The 20,857-nt window shown below is 37.6% G+C and overlaps 1 protein-coding gene across 1 annotated transcript in view; it reads left to right on the top strand.

Moving 5' to 3' along the window:
- The window catches only part of LOC104168650 (mediator of RNA polymerase II transcription subunit 13-like), a gene marked incomplete at its 3' end in the record, with an annotated part of 178,025 nt that overhangs the window by 76,671 nt on the left and 80,497 nt on the right, over nucleotides 1-20,857 (top strand). The window contains 2 exon segments of the mRNA XM_009709313.1: nucleotides 5,861-5,945; nucleotides 10,907-10,990. Coding sequence (XP_009707615.1) covers nucleotides 5,861-5,945; nucleotides 10,907-10,990 — 169 coding nt within the window.

Raw genomic sequence — 20,857 nt, 5'->3', positions numbered from 1 at the left:
TACAATCACAGCCAGTGCAAGGAAATTAGATCTCTAAGTGGGTTGAATCTGATTTAGTAATAAGTCAATTTAATCACTAATGACTTCAAACGCAGATTTTACAAGGTGATCAATGGGAGTATAACAATGATCGATCAATAGCGTTGCATTTAATTGGATTTTTATGGGTATAATATAGTTTTTCAGAATTAATGTACCATTGCATTGCTTTGTTACTCTTTTAACTCAATTTTTTAGAAGAAATGATGCTTCAAAATGCTCGTTGGTCTTTGAAATACTGTTTTAAGGGCACGTTAATAAAAATTAAAATGAAAAATTAAATGCTTGCTTTTAGTAATTGGATTTTTGATTTTTGTTCGAGTTCTTTGGCCGTGTGTTTTTAAAAACTTTATCTACACAGGGAAAAACCCCCACATTCTTCATATTTCATGGTAACGAGGAGACAAAATATCAAAGAGTAAGAACGAACATATACTGCTCTGAATATGAATCCTGAGTAGCTGAGTAACTCCCCTTCCTCAGCAGTTTGACATAGTAATCTTCCCTCGAAGTAATCTCCTTGTCCCATGTGTCCTGCTTTAATTTATCAGTATTTCTGCAGTGTGCAGCAAGAAATTGATTTTCAGTAATTTTAATGGCTGAATAACTGGTCCTGTCCCAGAGTGTTTTTTCGTATTTGCAGTGGCCAATGTGGTAACTGAAGTCAGTGTTCTGGATAATAGGTTTCATTAGTTTTGATGCCTGAGGTAAAAAAGCAGTAGGTGGGAATAAAGACTGGTTTTGATGTCTAGACGTTCATTTCAGCTGTTGCTGCAATACGATACATTAAAAGGAAATATGTAACATAGCTCTGAGGAAATATGTATTCTTTGAAACTAATTCTACTTTTAAACTGCGTAAGGCAGTGTGACCTGAATTATTAAAATGTGGGTGGCTGAATTTCTTAAAGGTATAACTATCTCTGCAATGCCGACACGCTCTCAACTTGCTTTCTCTCCTTCCTTCCTATATTTCTTTTAAGTAAAATATGTCAGTTTGGTCACTGAAGCAGAACAGAGATCTTATTATCTTTCCGGTATCTCTGCTGGGAGACTTAAAATTATTGAAGTATTTGCTTTGATATTTTGCTGTGACTTCTCTCCTTGAAATTTTTATAATGGCTCTTTTTTTTTGAGAACATGGCTGGCTTCATAAAAATTGTTGGACACTTTGAAGACCTTAATATCTCTGACTTGAAAATAAAAAAAGACCGCAAGCCAACTAAGCTGCTCATTAATGTATGTTTAAATTATAAATTTCCACTGTAAGTGTAAATTACTGTAGTTGCCTTTAATTCTTTTAACATCTGATCTCCAAGGATTAACTTAAAAATCAGAATCAATTGAAAAACACTACATTGTATTCTCTTTCAGGTGTTACAACCAAAAGGTTTTTTACCTTGTTCCTATATGCCCTTGTACATTGGATAATGGTAATAGGCAGGTACTCAGCTGTAAAAAATTTTAATGACTGTTTATATTTTCACTCTCTTAACTCTTACAGATTGAAACAATGATGCCCCTTCAGATAAATGAATAGAATATTCTTGTACAAAACGGGCTATCTCAAGTTTTGTTGTTTGTTTATTTTTTGAAAGATACTGAAAATTTCACACTTCTTTTTGGATCCATATGCTTCTTTAGTGCTCTCTATCTCCACTGGATTTAAAGAGCATATACCAAGAATGATATAGTCAGGGCAGTCAGACTGACTGTCTCAACTAAGCAGTTTAGAGAGTTACAGTTAATGGCAAAGATGATATGTCCTATTTTCTTGATTTTTTTTTTTTTTTTTCCCCCCTCCCCCCGAGAAGCCAAAGTTTTGGAGACGGAGTAGTAATAGACTTAGGTTTTTATTTTGAGAGTGATTTCATTTAAAAAAAAAAAAAAATTTTAAAAAAAAATCACAAAACCCCAAAATCCCACAAACCAACAGAACACATGTAGTAGTTGCTTATGTTGGTGAGAAACGCAGTGGTAAAGTTATCCCTCTATTGCAGGATAAACAGCAAGAAGAGGATGAACTGCCTGTTTTACAAGAAAGTAAATGCTACTACCAGTTGTCGTCCTTGACTACTCTGGAATGTACACATGCTTAGATAAGGTAGTTAGCATATACAGATAAAAATATGTATATACACACACAAAGAGGAGAGAGATAGATCTCTATATAAATCTGTCACAGTAGAGGATCAGTATATCTGACAGGTGAGAAGGAGCTTGGACTCCTGGAGGTCATCCAGTCTGACTCCCTACTTAAAATGCCGCAAACAACGGATCAGATGAGTGATGGCTTGGTCTACCCAGGTCCTGGGAAGTAGTGACCCACAGTTTTGTCCCATCTGCTGGGCTGCCTCTCCAAAAGTCTTGTCTTCCTCTCTCACTTCCATGGAGGAAAAAGTCGTTACCTGCTCTGTTGTACTCTTTCTCTTACTGAAGTTCAATCTTTACTTGATTCTTCCCCTACAAGTTTTCTTTTTTGAGGATGGCTTTCACAGCTGTTGTATAGTGTCAAATGTGTTGCCTCTAAAGAGAAATATTTCAACTAGAGTAACAGAAAATACCTTCAGGACAGGATATAGGTGCTTGGCATAAGTTTCTGAACCTGTGCAGCACCTGCTTTCTCTTAGCTGTGTGCCTGAAGATGCTGTCAGGCAGCGCTGAAAGACTGATGAGAGCTTGAGTTGAAAGCGTTGAGTGTTAAAAGCATTACAAATCATTGTGTAGACAGACAGAGACCGACGATTATTTTCTAGTCCTCCATCTTCTATAAGGAATTTAAAATATTCTTCGAAATCTAAAATCTGTTTACATTGTTACAGTGTGAGGAACTTTGCAATTTACAGGGATAGTTTGATCTCTAGTGTTTTCCCAAGTTTGGTTGCTGGTCACCATTTGCATCTTGAAGCTGTAACTTGCTCCAGTGATTTATGCTCTCTTCTTTTGGAAACTGGAACAGGAAGCCAAAGAGCAGAGAGGAAGTGAAATGCTGCAGTTCTAATTTTTTTCTCCCCATTTTTACTGCAACAGACGTATATACGTACTCTCAATTGTGAGATGTACTTTTTTAGTAGGATAAAGAAGTATTAGAGGTAATTACAGTAAGTATAGTGCCTTAATATATCTGGGAATAAAAGGTGTTATTTATTATAGGAAAATGGTTATGAAGATGTCTTAAGATATACTTAGAATTAAGTTTAATAGGGAAATAATTTTATTTCCAGTTCATACATAATTTATGTTTTGCCGAGTATCAAGAAAGCCAATTTGGAAAATCAGAATATTGAGGGATGATACTACTACAGACTTTCCCCTTTTCCCTGTCCCACCCACCTGCTGCTTCTCAGCCAGTCTCATCTCGTTGGCAGACTTGACTCTAAGGACTTACCTACAAGGACCTCCACCGCAAGGTTAACGTTGCTTTTTGCCGCTGTTCCGAGGCTTTGGGACACATTCCCTTGCATAGCTGTTCCTTCTCCTGACTGCAGGATAACCATGGATACAGCGATGGTGGTGTGTAGAGAGCTGCCAATTCCCATTCCCTCCTTTTCAGTCCCTTCTGCTGGGACACATAGGTCTGTCTTGTCACACCAGTCCTGGGGAGAGGGGTCTCCGTTTGTGGAAGAGTAATAGGACGGTGTAGCCCAAAGAGGAGCTGTGCTAGTCACAGCTGAGCAGGGCAAAAGAATACAGGTAATGCCCATTACCTAAAGAATTTGGTATTAAAATGATTCCAACTCTACAGAGTATTACCTTATAAACAGTGTAAAGCAGCGTGATCTGATCTTGTTTCTTCTGGACTCAGCGGCAAAATTGTACTTGCAGAAAATAGTCTTGAGAGATGACGTAAGCTCGTCTTTAATTGGGTCCCATTAGTTTGCTGTGCATACTTGGGAGCAGATACTGAGTTATGATGGAGAACATCAGAACTGGCTGTGAGAAGTTTCCTGTAAAATCACGGAATAGATTCTTGTTGCTCCCCGTTTTGCATGAAGTTCCTCATGCAGGGACAATACTGCCTTCTGGCACAGATGCTGTGATAGGGTCAGGGTGAAAGTCCAGAGGAGCTTAGTGCAGTGAATTCCTTTTGACTTTGAGTTCTGTCGACTTCATGACACTGTCTACAAATTTGAGTTTTTACTTAAATACAGAGTTTTCATAGAGGTGAACTCAGATGTGATCTCTCTCGTACTGTAATATGTAATTGTTTACGTATTTGAGAATTGTGTAGTTTTTAAGTGCAAGACACTACCAGTCTTGCAGTTCCTTAGGCTTGAGTAGTTCTGGACTGGATAGAATCTATACATCAATAGTTCTGAAAATGCATGGAGATTCTGAAGTTTAAGAACACTCTTTTAAATGTGGAGTCTGAGGCCGTGGGAGGTTCTGTCTAGTAAACAGCTCTGGTGCATGACATACAGTGTCAGTAAGGTTTTGCAAGTGTTAAAGGCGCCTTTAATGGTTTTACAGGGGAAGCTATTTGGCTCACGCTTGTGCCCAAAAGCACAAGCCTGCCTTTTCATTCTTCTGAGGAGGTAGCTGTGCTGTTCGATAAGGTGATTTAGGTACTAAAGCCCTGGCTTTTTCATCCTGTAAAAGGAGAGAGACTCTGTTACCAATATTAGCATATCACAACATTACATGGTCAAAAAACGTGCCTCTTCTTGTTTGAGGTTATATGACTTACGGTTACTGGGAGAAGCAGCAGAATAATGAACAGTGCTGGGTTTTGAGGCTTTGAAGCTGTAGCTGAAAACTGCTGGCAATATTAATAGTTTTCATGCTGCAGAAACTCCTTAGAAGCTTTAATTTAAACATGGTTGTAGAGTAAACTATACTTAGATAATAATCTCTGCATGATAGACATGCTGTTGGAAGGTTTCATCCTTCAAATTGGCCAAGAAGGGGTGTTAAGTATTCAGTTCTTAACATGCTGTAGAATTTTATGATTGCATTTCTAAAGATCTGCAGAGTATTCCTGTAAAATTGAAATGACAGAGCTGAGACAATTAACAAATTCTTACTCCTTGACAAAGTTACTTAATCATCTGTTTTACTCTGCAGCTGAGATTGCATCTTCTGACTGAATAAGATTTAGAATCTGGTACAAGCGTACCAAAAATAGTTTTACTCTTGGCAGTTTTAGCATCCAAAAGCAATGGAGTAAGGACAGCAGATGCTTTTGAGGTTCCTATATCCTTCAGGTATTCATTCAAGTGACTAGTTCATGTACTACTCCACTGTGAAAGTTTATTTTCTTTAACTCTCTAAAATCTCTGAAGTTTGGATCTGAGTTTACAGTTTTTATTTTGGAATAAAAAAACTGCTGCATATTTCATATATTTGCTGTGTATTGCTTAAACTGCAATAGTTTAAGTCAGTACAATGGAGGAATTTCACTTGAGTGTGATAGTGAGAGGTTCAGGATAGCTGTTTAATGTTGTTCAAGTTATGTAAATTGATTTTACACCTTTAATGAATCACTTTGTTTCTTGATTGTCTGCATCTGGGGTTAAGTTTTAAAGGATCTCTGGACAGTCATGGCAAAGAATGATCATGAATTCCTCACTCCCCTGCTTTAACATTGAATGCTACGAACAAATATGTTTGCTCTTATGGTTTTATGTTTTCTCTTTTTTTTTTAAATTCAAACTGGATGTCTTCAGCAAGTAAAGATTAAAGCTGCTTTGGTAATGTGGGTAATAGTTGAAACAGTTTCATGAAACCTGCTACTGTTGAAAACTATAGCTGTTGGAGTTATGTTTTGTATAAATATCTGTATTTCCCTATTCTGAGCATGTTGACATTTTCTGTCTTTGTAGTGGTGGAAGAAGGATTGTGGGAGAATGGACTTTCCTATGAGTGTAGGACCCTGCTCTTCAAAGCAATTCATAATCTTCTGGAAAGGTAAGAAAAACTCTATTGCACTCAAATACTTCATTTTAGTACTTAAAATAATGCGGGATTCCTACAGAGCATTTATATTATTATTGATCTTAGACGACATCTTTTTAGAGGTAGAACTTCAGTGCAAGAGACGCAGGATAGAGAGAGATCTCTTGGCGTTGACTCTGGTAGTATATCATAGAAGGCAGTGCAGACTAATGAAACTCTCATACAAAGTATAAAGCTTTGCTTGCATTCTTGTTGGGGAGCTGTTTCAAAGGCAAAAAAAAAGTTTTCACCAGCTTGAGGTGCTTACAGAGAGTATGCTTACAGAGAAGACCTGTATCTGACCCCCGACTCCTTTCATGAGGTTAAATAGTACCTATCTTAACAGATAACATTAAAAGATGTTAACTCTGTTCTTCCATCTTCATCCTAGTTATGTGCGTGTTACAATTTGACTAAATTTGTGCACAGTATTCAGGGTGAAGCGTAACAGTTTCTGGCTCTGACAGGCCTAATGTATCCTAGCATTGCTTTGTTTTCTCTTGATCATATATATATGCTTGATTGCAAAGTTATTCTGTGATTAGTTAATACACTTGTGGCTTTTTCTTCTTGATCCAGCTCTCAGCTCTTAAGATTACTGAAGATTATCTTGTTGTTAGGCTTTCAGTATATGACATTACATCTTGTACTACTCTATTCCTTCTCTGTTACTGCAGTTCTTCAGGTCATCATCACCTTCCTGTGTTATATTTCAGTTCTTCTTTTTACAAATTCGGAGATCTCAGAATTAAGTGTCATTAGGCTATTGCCACTTTTTCTGAATTCGTAATAATAATAACAGCAAAATATAACGCACCTCTCGTGTACCTCTGTGTTACATTCATTTTGCAGAATATAGCATTGAATATTTTTTCTCTCAGAAAACAAACTAATTGAACATCAATTCTATTATGTCTCATTTGGTATCCTGTTCATTTTGATGTAGATTTACCAGTAATCGGGTTTGCATTGTGTTCCTGAGGTTGTGTTTCCATGAGTGTGGTAACTGTCCCCTTGACTGCTAGCTGCCTGTCCGTATCTGCTAGCGGGTGAGGTTTGAATGGCTACCTATGTGCCTGGACACAGCTGCAACGACTAGTTGTGGTATTTCCCATTTTCTATCTCAACAGTCTTTTTAGGGGATTTTTACATAAGTATTATACTACTTAGAGTGAATAAAAGTATAAAAATGAAATTCCAAGTCTAGAATGTTCACCAGTTCTTTTGTAGCTTTGCAGTATAAAAAGAAAAATAATTTTATAGGTGTTTATTAATCTGCGGTACCCAGCCAACTGACTTGTAAGTATGGCTCCTAGTGGATATTTTTATTCATCGGACCTCTTTAAGCTTGTGAAGTAAATTTTCAATTATTTTTTTTAAATAACTTAATTGAAATCAGTTAATTGATCAGTTAATTGAAATTCAGCTGTGGCTGAAAAGTCTTCGGAGCTCTTTTTCTTTCAGCAATAGTCTTTGAAATACAGTTGGTCAGCACACATCAGGTGTTTGCCGAAAGCCTCGTTTCATGTCACCATGAGCTGATCTGGCTCCTGCCACAGTCTCAGCCTCTTGCCCTTGGAGACGAGAATCCCACGGCTCTCTCGCCGTGTGCCGGCAGCAGCTCCGAGGTGGTGGGGTCGGCCGCAACCGGGGCCTTGCGCCGGAGCTGGGAAGCGGCGCTAACCTGCTTGTCAGTTGGAACTGCCGTGGCGTCGTGCCTTTGGGAGCACCCTTGCTTTAGAAGTCTTTTAATGAAACACTTGTCCAGGTGACTTAGGATGGTGGTTTACCGAATATCTATCTGATTAGCTATCTCATTTTTACAGTATTGTAGCTGGATTTATTTGAAGTTATACATTCTTTTGGGGTTGGGTTTTTTTTTGGTTTGCCATACCAAATCTTAAGATAACATTGTAATTATTTCATTTGAAATAATAGCAATAAGTGTATAGGCTTTATTAAAAAGAGAAATAACACTCTAATTTTTGAAGACCCGTTTTATCCTGTGTTTAGGAAAAGCTTGATTAATAAAAAAGGAAGCCTTGAATTTCTTTTTGATCTTGCCAGAAAGTGATAGGGCTGTTGCCTGTGCTTGAAGTTTTGTGGGGTTTTTTTGGTTTATTTTGCAGTTAGCGAAGGACAGATTTCCTTCTCTCGGAAACCTCTGGTGTCCCACCAAGATGTAATTTTCCCGGCAGGGCGGTTTGGCCTTCCTGACTAGCTGCGGCCGTGGGTAACGCCGCTCCTAGGAGGACGCTGGCCTCTGTGGGACCGGAGGGGGTGGGCGGGAGGAGGCTGCCGGCTGCCATTTGCCGCTCAGAACCGGTTCCAGCCGGTTCTGTCACACAGCGAATCTCCCGCCAGCCAGAGGAGCCCACAGCACCTCAGCCGTCTTCAGGGAAGAAGGCAGTAGCTGCCGGAGAAGGGCCATGAAAAACGATTGTGGCAGGAAAACCTGGCAGTGGGAAGCAAATGTTGGCGGGAAGAGCCATGGGGTAGGTGACCCCCATCTCCTCCTTCGCCCGCCGCCTCACAGAGGAGTTGGGAGGGACGGAGTGAAACCTGCAGTGAAAATACAGGACGTTGTGACTAGGAAGAAGGGAGGAGAGGTGTTTGTTTTAAGTTAACCTTGGGAAGGGCGAGAAAGGGTATTTACGCAACTGTTTATGTTCTCTTGTTTTTCTCAGTACCCAAATTAGTGATCAGAAGTTTTATGTTAATTGGCAATTCAGAAAACTTTAGAAGATCTGAGGAAATAATACTCAAATATTATGGTCTTATTTCATAATCATTAGTGTGCCCTTGTCAGGTCATTTTTTTCATAGAAAAATCAGAAATATGGAAGGTCAAGCGACGGTGAAACGCTCTAACAGCTGTACTGCTTGGGAAGAAAATATCACTCAGCATTAACTAGAGAAATGAGCCAAGGAGTTCAGAGTATTTTATGTCCTTATTTCATATGATTAAATAACTGCTTTTAAGTGTGTACTCGTTTGGGATTTTATGACCAGATTCTTTTTTTACACAAGTTCACTGTTACAGCTTACTGCTAAAGACTAGTTACCATGGAGTGCTTATACAGCAAAAATAGTGCCATGCTGTCATTAATTGTTCACTCGGCCAGATCTTTGAGATCCATGCTTCTGCAGTCATCTTTCCCATTTCATAGTAGATTATACCTTAAATAACCTGTGATTCAGTTTAGCATTAGGATTAACTGATTTTTAAGGCCAAGTCTACCCATAAAGACTTTTTTTTTCCTAGGAAAGTAGCATTAGTCTGAGGCAGTTAAACCTGCCGTTGTGAGACGTGATGATGTGCATTGGAGTGTGTGTGTGATGGGGGAGAGTTTATTATGGTTTTTGCTAGTACAGATTATTTTCTTTAGGGATCTGATGTAAACTTCACAGACTTCCTTTTGTTTGTATAAAGTGCGCTGACACTGACAGACTTTCTCTGATAACAAATATTTCCTAGGGAAACAGTTGCTGAAGCATACTTCTTATTCCCACCAGCACGAGAGCAGTGTCTTTAGATCTCTGCTGGTTTAGCTTTCATACTCAGTTTAAGATACTGGTATATTCAGCTGAGCTGCATTCTTTTTGCTTTAATTGAGAAAGTACTGTTAGAATTTTTTTCAGCCTAGCTTTAACTTTGGAAAACCCTGCCAAGTTTATACAGAAGAATTAGGAGCATATTAGAATCTACGTTGTCTGCTGTCCGTTTCCTATCTATGTCTGCTAGGTATGCTTTTGAAATATAGATCGCAGTTTTTCTAAACCTTGCAGAATGTGCTTTCCCGGAAGGTTTCATGTGACTTTTAATTATTTTTTTTTGTTAGTTTTTTGGTTTTGTTTTGGCTAATCTCTAGCAACTGCTATAGAAATAAACTATTGGAAAACTTTGAAGAATGGAAAAGTATAGTTCTTCCATCTAAATAAAGAAATACTTATTAGACATGAAATGTATAGGGAAAGCTTGTAATCATAAACAAACCACTAGCAACAAACAACCAATTTTTCAGAATTTTGGAAACGTAATATTTACCTTACTGAAAAATATTCCTTCATAACAAATTTGTGTATGTGATCCCTTGGGCAGTATGTTCAACTGCATGTTTAATGTATGAAGCACACTTAGTGTGAACCTATTGCTAGTGTGATTCATCTGTATAGGTGCACTTAGAAGGGCATCGAGCACTCCTTAACTTGTCAACCTAAATTGGTTACTGATCACTTTGCATCCTCACTATACATATTTTTTAAAGCCACAGGATATACAGTTTCTATAAAGAAATTGTGCTCTTCTAAAGGGACCACAGAAAACGGGTGTTTTATGGCTCTAAATTTAGTGATGTGGGAGTATGTTTGTTGGAGTGAGGTTTTCTGAGAGCAGAAACAGTAATTATGGAAGTTTCGACACCTGAAATCATGCTGTGGATCATGTAAAGGAAAAATGGTTCATTGTTAATATTTGCTTAATACAATTTCCTGTCATTCATGCACTATACTATGCCATTTGCATGCCAGAAATACAGGAATGCATAGTCTTTATCGTGAAGTCTGAGAGAAACACTGTATAGAAAAGAGTCAGTACTCTGAATTGTCTTTGTTCAAGAACGGTTTGAAAAATGGTATGATGGATCATTCAGCAAAAAGAGTAGCACGGAGCAGAAAAGATTCTGTCAGATGAGGGGAAAATGCATATGTGAAGATCGACATCAGTGACGGCGTCATGAGATTGGACAATGATTCTCTGTATGACTAGTGTGGGAAAATAAAGTGGCAAAGTTACATGGAACCCAAAAGCTACAAAATTGATTTCGATATGATGGAAATTCAACTGCTTAATCCCTTTGATTTACTGTCTTTGAACACTGCTTTTAATTACATCTTAAGATGTAACTAGTGATTATTGCTGTAATTATTTTCTAGGTGCTTGATGGATAAAAACTTCGTAAGAATTGGAAAATGGTTCATAAGACCTTATGACAAGGATGAAAAGCCTGTTAATAAAAGGTAAGGTGGTCTATGTATCAAGTACTGTTCCTGTCAATGTTGTGTATTACGTGATGGCAATTTGATGCTGCATTTTGGTGTGTTTTTTCCACTCCTTTTACCATGTAACAAGTGAAAACACAGACACTATTTGTTCATGTTAGTAAGGTATAGAAAGCAATTAAGTAATTTTTCAGGTCTTGTTATGATAATCTAAGTTAAGAAGGTGAGGTTGGTATTTATCTCTCAACTCCACAGAAATAGCACATTTTTTTACATCTTTTGAATAGCATCTGCCTGTTTCTCTCATTATACAACAGAATTCCAGGTACTTACAACAAATGATTTGAGTTTCTGGGCACTTAACCACAACCTGACATTTTAAGCAGTAAAAGTAGTAGTATATAGATTTACTTATTTATTTTCTTTAAAGGTGCCAGCCTTGATCTACAGCTTTCACGGATTAGGCAGGTTGACAAATCAGACCTATGCGTCTGATTAATGTGCTTCTCTTGCAGCTGCATAACCGTGGAAAAGGGCTAGCTGTCTCCACTTGCTCACTGCTATTTCCTCTCCTAGCTCTAAAGGTTACAATGTTCTCAGATCTTCTGGTACTTGCATTTATAGTCATCTGCTAAACAAGTTCTGTCAAAAATAATCTGAGTTAAGCGGAAACACAGATTTTCTAACGGGAATCATTTTGACAGAACTGGGTTAGGAAGTGACTAAACATGCAGTTATGCTGGAAGATCTGAAGGTAATGAGCAAGTGGAGATGAAGTGGGGTGGCAACTTCTTCATCCAGCGTAGCTACAGTCACAACAGAGTGTCTGATGGCAGCTGTAGGTACAGGTGGAAATCATTCTGTAGATCATACATACCTTCTCCCGCTCGTCTCTATCTCACTCCATTGTCTTGCAACAGGAATGTCTTACCTCTGTTGCAGTGTAATACTACAAATGGTTGGGTTCTTTCTGTAACAGACTCTGTGTTAACCAGGTACTTCCAAACAGGAGTTGTTTTTAAGACAGATGCAGTAATTAAACATGGATTTATCTGCTTTCTAAAAACAGAAAGTGTTAAAGTAGGCTTATGCTATGTATGTGTAACCTTTCATTTTACATCAATCTAATGGCAAGAAGCCATTGAAAGGTCCAGGTTTTTACATACCTTTCTCTGTCCTGGCTGTGTGTAACCACCTTCCTCCCTCATGTTTTCTCTGCTGCTTTTCTGATCACACCAAGATCTAGTTTAATTTTCTGGAAGATTAATTCCCTAAAGTGACATAAGAAGTAGTGTCTTTTCCAGCTTCTGGAAAAGGGAGATGGCTCCTTTCACCAAAAGCTATTTGTTTTATCAACTTAACTGCAGCTGTAGTGCTCATATTAGATATATTTGTTCCTGGTGTATATCAATTTAAGAAGTGAAGCACCTGATACAGTAAATGGTGTCTGTCAAAACCAGCAGCAGTGCTGGCATGGAAGGTATTGTGACTTTAGAATTCTGTCGTATTAGTAGGTCCTGTGTCTTATCTATGTGTGTGTAACACTGAATCACTTGTGCAGTGTGGTGATCTGTAGGGGATAATTACATTTGTAAATATATGTACAGTATGCACATAAATATGTCTGGTCTGGAACATGTTACAAAAAATGAATTCATGTTGAACTTAAATTGTAGTTGAAGTATTCCTATATATGAAACTGAGATTTTTATTGAGAATCTTAGGGTTGAAGGGTAGACTCTTGATTTGAAGAAGGTAATGTTTGTTGGGTTGTGTGGGTTGTTGGTTTGTTTGGTTTTTTATAAAGTACTTGTCACTATAGATCCTATGGATATACACCATTTTAAAAGCATTTATTTAGCAATAATAACTATGACCTAATTTGAGATAGGTTTTGTGTTGTTTCAGGTTGTTAATTTTTCTGCTATAAATATGTCATTGAAGTTAACTAGTCTTGCTGAAAGATAGTAGAAAAGACTGCAAAAACTGACAGTAGAGTCAACTGTGGACAGTAGCAGCAAGTAGTAGGAGGCTTTAGGGACTAATTTGTCCAGACACTCTTTACTTAATCTTTTACACTTTCTTTCTCAGCATGGCACAAAAAGCTATCTTTACACAAATTAAGTGATTCACGTTAATTCTGTATAAATTCTTTGTGAAACTCTTGCTCCAAGCAGCTGCTTGCTGTAGATAAAGCAATAAGAGTGTTTAGGTATTTCAGCACTGTGGGTAATGCCTTCATAACCCAAAAAAGTGGTATTTTAAAAAAATAGTAGCTAAACCCATGTTAATATATAAAATACTAGAAATAAGTTGCATGTATGTATAGTGATTAGGGTGAAGCCTGGAACAGGTAATCCCTGTTGAAAATGCGTGCACTATTCTCCTTGAATGGGGGAAGATACAGATAGATAGATCTCTATAGCTGTGTGCCCCCCCCTTGAATGGAGAAAAACTGAGCAGGTGTTATTCTGGCAAAGAAATAGTAATGGTTCTAAAGTCTGCTTTTAGACTTCTACTTGTGGCAGAGTTAGTCATCTCAAATTTCCAACGTCCTGGGTTACTAACTTCATTTTGGGAATATAGTGAAAAGTCTTGGACTGGGTATAAATAAACCGGGAAGGAGTTAAAACTCGTGTGGCTGGCTTTCAAGGAGTAAATTCATTCGGGGCCTGTGATTTTTTGTGAATGGCATTAAAGGAGAAGGGCGGGGAGGTCTGTGCTTTGAGAATGAAGTCAAAGATGAAGTGGAGCATGGCAGTGGCCGTGACCTAGTTAGTCCTGAGATGTGAAAAGGAGGTCTAAGGACAATAGATGACCTTCCGAGGCAGTATTAGCACCAATATGCAAGATGAGCTTTTCTGGTCTTTTCAGGAGGAATGAGGGAACAGCAGAGGGAGTTACAGACAGGTCCCTATATGGCTTCGTTTTGCTTACGGTGTGAACCAGATGCTTTTGACAGGAAATTTCGCACAGAACTTGTGGGTTTTCTTTCCCGAGTATCTTTAATATTATGTGTCACTTGAGTAATTCTTCATGTTTTATTGTCTGTTCTACAGCAGTGTGTGTCTAAAATATGCTTCCACACTGCTGCTGGAAAATGGCAAACTTGCTCACTTATCTAAAGAATTTCCTAAAGGAGATGTCTATGTTTGGAGTTTACAGAATTCGTGCGATACAAGGCATTGATAGTGCCTTCCACTGTGTGGTGAAAATTCATTTTCACAGTCTGTTCAGAATCTTTTTCCAAATTTCGTATGGGGTTTTTTGGTTTCAGAAAGCACCACCATAAAATGTTAAACATCTTACTGACAAAAAAAATTATGACCATCTTATGCAAGAATCTTTGCTAATTATTTAATGATTGTTTTCTTCGTGTGTAGTAGGAAATTGGGGGAGGGGAGGAAACAGTTTGTTTTGAACTGTATGAGCAACTTAACATGAGTTGTTAAGCTGTTTTTAATTTACTTAAATGTAAAGAACATGTGAAAAAAAAATTGTTGCTTTTTGTGGCTTAAATAACTCATGGGTCATCCCCTCTTCCAAGTCTGTAAGTTTGGGGTTTTTTTAGCCTTAAGAAGAAAAAAAAGTTCCATCAGTGAAATCTTTTGAAGTGGAGTTTGTTCCTGTTACTAGGCAAGAAGACTGAAAGATAATAATGGTATCTAGATAGCCACGTTACCCTCTGTGCGCTTGAAACAGTGTGGATGGAAGAGTTGGAATTACAGTTGGGGTGTAACAGCGTATAGTTCTTTAATGTCAATTTCCAAACAGATTTCTGTTTGTTACTGTCCCATAAGACAGTTGATTGTGTAATGTTGACAGAACATAGAAATTTCTGAGTTACCAGTGCCTGGGCTGTATCTTAATAAATACAGTATCCTAACCATTCACATGTAACTGTCCCCCCTTAGATCTAATCCATGAACTTTTACCACTTTAACAGAGTCCAGTCAGTACATCCATATCCAGTTTTGCTCAAAAGCTGCATTCGTTTCTTTGCAAGCCTCAAAATTGGGCACTATTCAGTGCCATCAAAACCTGAAGACTGCGACCACATTAACCACTGCTTCCTCTTTGAGATCTTGGAAACTATCATTGCCTTCCCTTTCCTGGGAACAGTCGTAGGACTCATCCAAGGGTCAGCGATACCAAAATTGACATTCCAGCATTGTTGCAAACAACATTGCAAGCTGCATTTGCTTTCTGCTATGCTAGGAACTCCTGTCAGTCAGTATCTTCATATGAAAACATCAAATTTAGTGAGCCCTGGAGAAGAGCTGCAGTGCTGCCAGGAGGAATTGGAAAGTAGTGGAACTGGTGCCTGTCTAAGGCTGGAGCACCTCGTCGGAATCCCATGTGGAGGGTGGGTCCTGGCACATGACATTACACAGATAAAATCTTTTGGCAAACAGTATTAAGCTGTTTCATTAAATGATGACGTAATTCAGTAAAAGCATGGTGAAACAAATTTAAGTGTTCTACTTAAATTTTTAATAAGGTTTTAATTCCTCGCTGAGAAATGGTAACTGATTGATTGTGCATGTACAGTTAGCTGCAATGCAGTGAGAATGTCTCAGTTTATAATTGGAGGGTTTTATTTTCTTGAATTTGAGAAAAATAAGCCATATAAACTGTTTCAATTCTGCAAGTTTGTATACTTGTATTTTAACCATGTTTTAAAAAATTCAGTAGTGTGATGGTATATGTTTCTTGAAAATAGTGTATAGTGATACTGTAGTAATATGTATGTACAGTGTTCCCAACTAACACCATCATAAATGAAAAAGGGCTAGGAAGGAAAATAGTAAAAATCAGTCTGATTTAATTTTAAATAATGTGTGCTTATTTCTGAGTGCTCAAAATAAATGTGATAGAAATACTCAGTAATAATAAATAATGCATATTTTCAATAATTCTTCCTAGCCCTGTAAAAATAAGCTTTTCTATTTCAGTTGAAGAGGCTTCGCTCCCAGAAAAATATTTTCATATTTTTTGAGGTTTAATTTCTGAAGTGTTAATGTTCATCTTTGCTGAGTTTCTTCTCAGTCTTACTTATGGTTTCACTAAAATCATATGCCAAGCTAGTGTATTATATCTGTAGTTGGCCAGGGTGTTTTTTTGTTTGGTTGGTGGGTTTTTTTGTTTGTTTGCTTTGTTTTTAAATTGGTAATGTTGTGTATGCTAAGGCTGACTTAATTCTTACACACTCTGAAACATTGGGTAGTGTACCCAATGCAATACAGTCTGCATTCATATTTTAGCGGAAGGAATAAATATAAAATACAGATTATGAAATAAGTGTTTTCATATGCGTTTTTCAGCAAAAGCTGGTGTCATTGTTATCAGTATGCTTATATTCATAAATATATTTTAAAGTAATTTAATTATATTGAAGTGTATTAATGTAATGCCATTAATAAATATAATGTATTTTTGTGTTTTATAGATGGAAGACAGTAAAACATTACTAACAACTTAGGGTTACCTAAGGATACTATTAAGATGGCTTGGGGAAATGTTATTCAAGCACTACTATTTTAATTACTATAATCTATTGCAGATACATGATACTGGTAGTCTTGGGTTGTTTTGTTTGTGTCGTATTCCAAGAATCTTGTATGCCTGTGAAATTCTTGATTGAAAATGTTAACTTACTATGCAGGAAAAAAGCATTTTGGACTGAAGGTCTTCTTGTGCTTTATTACCAAAGTAATTTTCTAGATAAGCTATAAATTAAGGAGTGTTCTGTGTTCAATTGTCTGATGTTTTTCATTTAATAATGAAAATAATAAAACATATAGAAAAAATTTTCTGAAAGATGGTAAGAACTCTCACAGAGCATACTGTAAAATTTTCATTGAATATATTAAGTATATAACTCTGTTTGCATTACCTCTGCACAGCTCTACCTTGTGGTATGTAGCTACTGCCATTATTTTTTATGAATATCTTTCAATAAATGAAACAGGAAGCTAGATTGCTCTACTTGTAGCAGCTACCACTGAGGACTACTTTTTCATGATAATGACCCAACCTTTTCATCTTCCTTTCCTGGGGTAAGAGCATTAAAAAGACAGTGGCAAAGCAACGCCACACACCGAGTCTTCAGGTTCCTTGACCCTTGCCAATCAAGATGAAGTCTTGGGAACAATAGAAAGACTCCCTGTGTGGGGTCACTGGTAAGATGTCACTGGAGCAGTGCTTCCAGTATGGTGCATGTACCCACTTCAGCTAATTCAAATGAGGCTGTAGGGTATCTTACACAGCTGTTTGTTGAACGCATGGAATGGAGCCAGGCAGCTGAGATAAAACGTAAGGGATGTTGATAGGTGTGCTGTTGGTTGTTCAGTCCTGTCATGTTTTATGTTTTGTTGATAGACATGAGTTTGAAATTCCTTCCTTGCAGCTATACCCATGTCTTGATAATGAGGGTTATATTATTAGTGATCTCTTTCTACAGATGCAGCATTATCTCAAAATGGGACTGCTGCTAATGAAATTTATTGTGGTATTTGCACTGTGTGTTTTGGAGTACCTGTGTGTCTCTGGCAGTCACAGTGTAGGTTACGCATTTCATACAGAAATTCCAAACTGTGGGCAGGATGGTATGAGGCAGGAGGGTATGCAGCAGAACTGGCAAAGGTTGGTAATCTGGTGTGGCAAAATCTTGTAAAAGGATGTTTGTAAGCTCCAATTGTTTGGCTCCTAGAGAACTTCCAACACAGAAGCAAGATACTACTGACCAACATCTACCAGTTTGAAATGAATTCTTAGCAGAATTCTTGTATCTTTCTGTCTCAAAAGAAAATTACCATCTGGCCCACTGCCTTTCAGCGTAGCCCGTTTTCTCCCTGTGCTGTACTTGAGCCAGTAGAAATACACAAGGTGCTGTCACCGGATATCATGGAGGTTTCACAAGTTTGATTTTGATGAGATGCCTGACACTTTGGATTGCCTTTTTCCTTCTGAAATGCCCTGAATCCATCTATTTTCGGTGCGCGTTTATAGCTACCTTTTCCTTGTAGGATTTTGAGGAAGCCAGGATATACAGGGTATGTGTATTGGGATGTATGTGTTTGCATATGCAGCCAGTTACACAGTGCGGGTCACCTCTTTCACTGTTTTGGGGGATGTGGTGGCATAGACTTTTGTGGATTCCAGTTTATAATGCAGATCAGTGATCTCTAGAATTTTGAAGTTAAGTTATCTTTTTACTGGTTTGATGAATGTAAATGAATAAATATATAAAGCTACTCTTGTCATATTTAACTTCTGGTTTTTTTTAAAACCTTCTCTTGTAGTTATTATTTGCTGGCAACATTTATTGTATATACAAATACGTGTATATAAAGTTACTGGAATACCTAAATATATTCCGTATATTAGCATTATTTAATTTAGGGGTATGCAAATGGCGAGTAGTTCAAGAAAGTCAGAGTTGCGTATTTCTGTTGTTTCTTTTCTTTTTTTTTGTACCTTATTTTTATTTATGCAGTTTAGCATTGACTTAGTATTTTCATTAGGTGTTTTTGGATAGACTTGTGTCAGGCACTTGGACTTCAATAATTATATATGAAGCCTGGCTTAATCAGGACTTAGTGACCAATTAGTGAAGTCCCGCTAATGTTTAAGCTCCTTTTCTCATTATACACTCACTATTGGCACTGTATATAAAGGATAAAATAAGTGCCCCTGATGTGCTGTTAATTAGATTTGTCAGGACTCCCAGTTGCACTGTCTGCCAAACAGAAGTGTTGTCACTTACTGTATCAGTAATGAATTGACTTAAGGGCTTTTGTAGATATTTAGAGGGCCTTAGTTTTGAATACTTCAGTCTGTTGCAACTATAATTGTAGTTACAGCGGTAGCCTACTGTTCTGCGAGAACCTCCACAAACAAGAGATACTGGCTTTCTTGATTTCTGAAAATCAAGCTGGATTTTGTGCTTAAACTGATTTAAAATCCTTGTAGGCAGTATGTGGTCTTTGGAGTTCTGCAGAAACAGTGGCACTACAGGATATGTTTTCATTCTAGTTCAGAATAATATACACTTCCTCATATTCCCAAATAGAATTGGTGCCTAAAGCCAAAAAATTCTTCAATCTCTCTTGAAAAATAGGAAAGAAAATTTCAGTTGAAAGCAATTCCATTGAATTATTTCAGTCAACAGTAGTATCTTTTTCACTTGTTTTTCTGACACTTTTATACCTCTTTAAAATAACTTAATCTTGAAATACAACTTTGTTTCGGAGCAGAGTTATCTAGGTTATTTATTCTGAAATTCTCTTTTCTGAGACTTATGTTCACTTAAAAAATTTTTGCTAAGCCTTATTTTTCTAAAGACTCGGACTGAAATGGAATTGTACTGCAGCATGTTTGGCTGATTTCCCCCACCACTCCCTTTTTAGCCGGTATAGAACCATTTCATTCTTCGTTAATCTGCCTGCTAGCACACCTTCAAGTGTTAATGTTCATTTTAACTGGTTGAAATCGTGATTTCGGACTCTCTTTTCTCCTTTCTGTCCGCAAATCTTTCTTTTCCAGTCTTTGTCTTCCTCCTAATCATGTTTGGCTGCATATGCCTTTGGTGAGTTGTCTTGAATGTGAGCTGTAGCAGGTAGTTTGCCAGCACAGTGTTTTGTGCATCTCAGTAGTCTGTAGAACAAGTATTTTAAAATATTGTAAAATGAAGTCATCTTTGTGCAATACCATGCTATCCGTTAGGCATTATGCAATCGGGTTACTTGTTTAAGAAATCATCAGATGATGTGACATAAATGGACTATTCTGTGACTGATATGTCAAAAAAGTTATGGAAATGCTTAATTTTAGAAGGTAGTTGGCTGTAACCATTTATAAAGTTGAAGAGAAAGCTGAATTACTATTCTGAATGCTTGTATTCTTTTGGCTTATTGAATTTTCAGATTCAGGATAATACAGTTTTGAAGTAGCTTGTCTTTGTTATTAATTTAGTGCTAGTTTAGAAGACAATGAACTTGAGTGAACAGTTGGTGTATTGTATATAATCTAAATAAGGCTATGTAAACCAGTTCCTCTGTGTAGGACTAGTAATACAAACAAACCTCTGTTCTTCCTTTTAATAATGAACCGGTGAGCTGTAGACCATCTTCTTCATGACTAAAATGAACGTTGCAGAGGACCAATCTGCTGATGTACAGTAATTACAGAGTGGATACATCTTAAAATATATCTTCATTAATGAACTCTGTTAGCTTCAATTTACTTGGCAACTGAGTAAAGCAAAATAAGTTCTGAAGTATGGCTCCAGTCCATTATTGAAAGTACAGAAGTAACGCTCGCTGAGGTTTTTGAGTTACTTCTTCCCACCTTTCTCCCTTCTGTTTGCTTCTGGGAATTTGTTCTTTTCTCCTACGTAATCACTATAACTGAAGTCTGTTCTGAGCTCAGTAATATTTATTTTTAAACCTGTCTAGAATGGGAGGAGCTGCAGTTAGAGCAGTTGTGTTTCGTGGTAGAAAGTGGATAGAGTCTGATTAGTGAAATGTATTAAGAGGCCAGTGGTGGTTGTTGTTCTTGGATGCTTTCAATAATTATATATGAAGCCTGGCTTAATCAGGACTTATTGGAGTAAGCTCATATGGAAGAAAGTCTAGCTTTTTCATTGAGAAGAGTAGGTCAGGATGGGTAGGGAGGAAGAGGTTCTGGCCACAGATGTGTGATCAGTTGCCTGTGTACCTCCCTCAAACTGAGATTTTGGGGATGAATTGTTGAGGAATTTTGCCCTTGGAAGGCAAAACCTCAGGAAAAAGCCACTTCTCCTCCTCCTCCTCAGAGTTGGCCAGAACACCTTGTTCCTTCAGTCTGAACTTCAGACAAGTTCGATGTGGTCTAAGCCTGAGG

Source organism: Cariama cristata, unplaced genomic scaffold (assembly GCF_000690535.1).
Source record: "Cariama cristata isolate BGI_N322 unplaced genomic scaffold, ASM69053v1 scaffold4930, whole genome shotgun sequence".
NCBI classification, from domain to species: Eukaryota; Metazoa; Chordata; class Aves; order Cariamiformes; family Cariamidae; genus Cariama; species Cariama cristata.
The sequence above is the reverse complement of the archived record's forward strand: the minus strand, read 5'-3'. Positions and strand labels throughout refer to the sequence as shown.